The sequence below is a fragment of the Frankliniella occidentalis genome, unplaced genomic scaffold (genome assembly GCF_000697945.3).
Source record: "Frankliniella occidentalis isolate FOCC.00 unplaced genomic scaffold, Focc_3.1 Scaffold1714, whole genome shotgun sequence".
Taxonomy (NCBI): Eukaryota; Metazoa; Arthropoda; class Insecta; order Thysanoptera; family Thripidae; genus Frankliniella; species Frankliniella occidentalis.
In genome coordinates, this window is record NW_026268814.1 from 18,800 (window position 1) to 24,127 (window position 5,328).

At 59.2% G+C, this 5,328-nt stretch overlaps 1 protein-coding gene across 2 annotated transcripts; it reads right to left on the reverse strand.

The window, feature by feature from the left end:
* Positions 1–82: 82 nt before the first annotated feature.
* LOC113202266 (probable E3 ubiquitin-protein ligase HECTD2) lies at positions 83–4,582 on the reverse strand. 2 transcript variants are annotated; one of them, XM_052276112.1, is made up of 10 exons: positions 4,438–4,582; positions 3,948–4,037; positions 3,804–3,866; positions 2,212–2,369; positions 1,823–1,977; positions 1,557–1,747; positions 1,322–1,459; positions 1,061–1,242; positions 369–990; positions 83–211 (listed from the first exon to the last, which is right to left on the reverse strand). In XM_052276112.1, exons 1-10 carry the CDS (start codon positions 4,480–4,482, stop codon positions 92–94), a joined length of 1,764 nt encoding a protein of 587 aa, XP_052132072.1. In that variant the 5' UTR covers positions 4,483–4,582; the 3' UTR covers positions 83–91. The 2 variants fall into 2 exon arrangements, with proteins under 2 accessions (XP_052132072.1, XP_052132073.1); XM_052276113.1 differs by having other exon boundaries at positions 2,212–2,354; positions 3,801–3,866.
* Positions 4,583–5,328: the final 746 nt, after the last annotated feature.

Here is a 5,328-nt window from a genome sequence, read left to right on the forward strand (position 1 = left end):
ACTTTTTGATATTTTTTTGATTTTTTTCTGAGTTTTTCCTGATTTTTGGCGGTGTACACTGATTTTTTTTAGTGCAGGCGCAAGGCGGGACTCACTGGACGGCCGCGGACTCGGACTGGTAGCCGTCGTACTCCGTGACCTTCCGGAGGTCGTGCAGGACGAACCGGGGACAGCCGCAGACCAGCATCTCCACCTCCTCGGGCCGCAGCATCTGCGGGCAAAAGATGTAGTGGTTAGGGTCAGCGAGCCCCCGGGAGGCGGGCCGCGCAGAGGCACCGCGGCGCGGCGGGCCAGCCCACCCTCCAGGCGCTCCGGGTGACCAGGTGTCCGACTGCTCCAGCCACGCAAACAAAACAACTGTTCCTTACGATGAGCGCGTTGGAGGCGCACACCGAGTGGAAGCCGAGGTAGAAGGAGCGGAACTCGTTGTAGATGGCGGTGTTGAGCATCCAGTCTAGGTACAGCCGGACGTACTCCTTGCGGTTCTGGTTCGTCACGGCGATGTCCTCGCCGCCTTGCTTGAGCGGGAAGGTCTTGACGGCGCCAAACTCCTCGATGGAGGCCTGGAAGGTGAGGCACATGTCCTGCTCCACGTCACCTTGGTAGGCGAGGAGCTCGCGCAGCCCGTGCGCCACGTCCGGCATGATCTGCGCCAGGTCGTCGAGGCTGGGGTTGCGCACGACTCCGAGGTGCAGGTCGGCGTGCGGGACCACGGGGGGTGAGAGCAGCTTCTGGTAGCAGACCGACGGGAAGCGCAGGTCCAGGATGTTGGCGTTGTACACGGCCAGGCCCATGAGCACGCCGATCAGGTTGTACTGCTGCAGGCTCTCCTCCTCCTCGGAGGCGGCCACCAGCCGCGCCACCACCGCGTCGTCGTCGTCCTGCACCAGCTCCGCCTCCACCGCGGCGCCCGCCACCGGCGAGGACGGCGCCGTGACTGCGCGCGACGCGGACTCCGCCGTATCCCATGTGCGCGCGCTGCTGGGTATCCTGCAAGATCGTAGAAGGACGCAGTGTAGTCGCCGTAGACCCGCGAGGCCACGCGGAGCCGCTTACTCACCTGAACCAGTAGCAGCGCGAGTGCGGGTGGTACACGAACATGCCCTTGTCGGGGTCGAAGATCTCGCGTACCAGCAGTTGGAACCACTCCTTGGTGAGCCCCCCCATGTCGAGTCCGGGCTCACCCGCGAAGGTCATCCGCAGCTTCTTCTTGAGCTCCTTGCGCTCCGAGGCCCGCTGTATCTGGAAGAGGTACCTCGGACTTGAGTGGCGGCCTCCTCCCTCCTCAAGTGCCCCCGACAGCTGCCCGCGCCCGCCTTACCTCCTTGAGCGAGTCCTCCACCAGGTGGCTGCGGCGCACGGTCATGTTGAGGAAGAAAATGTCTACCTGTGACACCTGCCTGGAGGCCTTGGTCTCCAGGCTCCGCCTCGCGTTGATCATCTGCTGCTGCTCCGAGTCCTGCAGCAGGCAAACACAGGCGCGGCAAAATTGAGGTCAGCCCGCCCCACACATACGAAGGGCCTCGGGCCTCCCAGGGGACCAGCATCCTGCCCACCTTGGTCAGGATCAGGCGCTTGGCGTTGATGCTCAGGATGAAGGGGTACTGGCAGTACGAGAAGTGGCTCGAGCACGGCGACGGGTCCTGCCACCGGAAGTAGTCGGCCGCCAGGTCGATGTGGTCCAGGGCCTCGTGGTACAGCTCCGAGAAGTGCAGCAGCGGCGGGCGGCAGCTGTTGTTGGCGGCGTCTGCAAGAAGCCAGAGCCGCGGTGACCTCCTCGTCCTCCTCGACCGGCCGAGCACAGCACGCGGTGTATACTCACTGATGAACGCCAGCATCCTGGCGGCCGTCGGGATCCACCACTTGATCTTGTTGGGCTCCGGAAGCGCGTGCGTCGGGTCCGCCGTGGGGAACTGGCGCAGCGACAGGAAGTGCATGAGGTTCCGCACCATGCTCCGCAGACGCGGCACCTCCAGGCTGCAACCGGACCCGGAAACCGGAAGAAATAAGCAGAGCTCCAAAAGTTTAAATTTGTAACCGAAAGTCGCGCATTAAAAATGTGCTTTTATAGAACCGGGAGTAAACATAATATGTGCAATTTTAAAACCAGAAGTCATCAGTAGAGGCTACTGCTTTAAAAGAGGGCACGGGTAGATAGACGACGGCGACCCTGACGCAGTGAATCACATACGTATTATTGTGTTATCTTACATCTTGAGCCAGTGCACGAGCATCTGGTGGTCGCTGGCGGGCAGGTGCACGATGCGGCGCAGCAGCTGGGCGAAGATGAGGCACGAGGACTGGTGTCCGAACATCGGGCACTGCACCAGGATGTACATGGCGCGCACCTCGTCCTTGCGCCGCAGCACCACCCGTACAAAACAAAAGCGGCTTCAGGGTGTCTCAGAAATAGACAACACACAGACAGTGCACAGGGAAAGCAAAGACTCGCTACAGACACGTCGAGTACGCGCTCGAGACATCGAGGATGTCTAAAAAGTGTCTAATTAAGAGTCGAATTTAGACATCCAGAAGCCGATGCGAGGCCAGCCGGGGGCCACACCCGAGACGGTAGGGAGCTACTGCCAAGGCAACCGGAAGACACCCGGGAGGCAACCGGGAGACACCTAGGAGGGACCCAGCAGACGCCCGAGAGACACTGCGGAGCCGTCCCGGAGCCACCGTAGAGACATCGCGAAGACACTACGGATTCCACGAAAAAGAAAATTGTACCCATGTGATGGAAGTTTGAAAATTCAGCTTCCCGCCGCGCCTTGCGACTGGCCTCGGTAATCGGACATCTGAGGCGATGTTTCGGTGAACCGGATCCGGTGGGAGTCGAACCTCCGACTGTGCGTTCCGCGCTCCGGTACGGTATCCACTTGGCCAGAGCGATCCGTTGATCGTCTTTACAATATGCACGAACGACAACTCAGCCAACATGCATCGATTCTCAGAGGTAGCGATTGCAGGCAGAAGCAGCGCGCTCGAGCGTCCCCCCACCAGGCGCCTCTGTGCGTGGCGCAGTGGTCTCCGTGCCTGGCGGCTGGATAGTAAGCGGAGGTTCGATCCCGGTCGGCGCCCAACCAGTTTTCCCTTGCACGGCGTCTTCTGACACCGTTCAAACTTAACATGAAGCGAGGAAATGGACTGTAGATACATAAGAGGCTACGGGAAAGGGAGACCACACTTTATTTCATTTTATCCGTTGATAGAGACTTGCTAATATGTGCGCTGAGACTCTATCTGTTCTCAACGGATCGCTCTGGCCAAGTGGATACCGTACCGGAGCGCGGAACGCACAGTCGGAGGTTCGACTCCCGCCGGGTCCGGTTCACCGAAACATCGCCTCAGAGGTCCGATTACCGTGGCCGGCTGAGGCCAGTCGCAAGTCGCGGCGGGAAGCTGAATTTTCAAACTTCCATCACATGGGTACGATTTTTTTTTCGTGGAATCCGTAGTGTCTTCGCGATGTCTCTACGGTGGCTCCGGGACGGCTCCGCAGTGTCTCTAGGGCGTCTGCTGGGTCCCTCCTAGGTGTCTCCCGGTTGCCTCCCGAGTGTCTTCCGGTTGCCTTGGCAGTAGCTCCCTACCGTCTCGGGTGTGGCCCCTGGCTGGCTTCGCATCGGCTTCTGGATGTCTAAATTCGACTCTTAATTAGACACTTTTTAGACATCCTCGATGTCTCGAGCGCGTATTGGACGTGTCTGTAGCGAGTCTTTGCTTTCCCTGTGCACTGTCTGTGTGTTGTCTATTTCTGAGACATTCTAGAGACACTCTGAAGCCGCTTTTTTTTGTACGGGCAGGTTCTCCTGGCAGATGGCGTTGATCATGGACTTGAGGACCGACTTGTGGATGCTGTTGGGCTGTGAGAGCACAGGGACCGTTACAGAGCGCCCCCGAGAGACGGCGAGCGCTTCCGGTAAGGTACTTCCGGTTCCACTCACCAGCTCCCGCAGCGCGTCGTACACGGCGTACAGGAAGTCCATCTTGAGGTCCGGGTCCACGAGCCTGGCGCCGTCCTGGTGCGGGTTCTCCTGCAACAGCGCACGGCGGACGTGACCAAAAGAGAGGACTGCGCGGCCGCGGCCTTGGCGCCGACCTCGAGGACGGCGGCGAATTATCGAGGCGCGCGGTCGCGATCGTTGTCGTGACTCGCGGCCCTCGAGACGCCGACACGACGTCACAGGCGGCGGCCGCCCCGGAGGGTGCGCCGCGCCGGTGCAAGCCTCGCAGGTCGCGTCCCTCCCAGGCTGCTGGTCAATAATGCACCACCGCGCCCTCGACGGCGAGGGTGTCCTGGTGCACGGCGGGGCCCCGGCGGCTTCAAAGGTCACCGGTGACGGTGAACACGGAAAAACGCGTTCCTCCGCGAGCGGCCGCGGGTGGGCGGCGAACTATCACCCTGCTCCGCCAGGCTCCGCCCTCCATCCTTACCTTGAACAGCGCGCAGAGCTCCACGTACGAGTCGAAGGTGCGCATGTAGAAGCGCTGCACGTCGGCGTACTCGTCGCTCTGCACGGCGCGCCGCACCTCGAGCCTGTGGCCGGGTTGGGTACGAAAACAAACAACGGGAGGTCGTGAGCTTCGGTAGGGTGTTTCACCCGGTTGAAACCTGATCCAATGGAGAAAAGAAATTGCTTCCTGGACTGTTTCCTCCCTCGCGCTCTATGGCTGACGCAGACGAACTCCTCGGACCCGTCCCGTCACTAGGGTAGTCGCGGACCTGGTGGTGGGTCGGTGAACTTCGTCCGCGCTGGCCACCAAGAGTCAACTAGGAAACAGTCCATGAAGCACTTCTGTTCTTCTTTGGATCCAAGTTTCAACTTGCTGAGATGCCCTTTCCTGCTTCCGCTTTTGTAAAGCGGAAGAAAGGTGTAAGCCGACTTCCCACCACGACGCCTCTCTCATCTGTCGCTTGTCACGGCCGTTCGGTGCGTGAGAATAAGGTTTACCCTGAAAATTCAGGTGACATAAAACTAATGTTCCAATGTCATTTGTCATTTTGGAGAGATGTACTTTCGAAGCACCAGACGGACGTCACAGATCAATGAAAGGTCATGGGGAAAAGTCGACTTATCCTCTTATGCCGTTTCATGCCACATTTAAAGGTTAAGCGTGAAACACGTTCAATAATAGCATGGCACAACAACGGTACACCATCATGTCTTTCTTTTGTTGTCCTGTGAGGTTGGGACCTCTTTTTTTAGACGGATATAATTATCGTTTAAATAGGGAGCGCGCTCGCGCAGACTTCGAGCTAAATTAATAATCGATTATTACTACGTCGGCCCCGTGGATAAATCGGGGAAGGGGGTACAGGGGGTG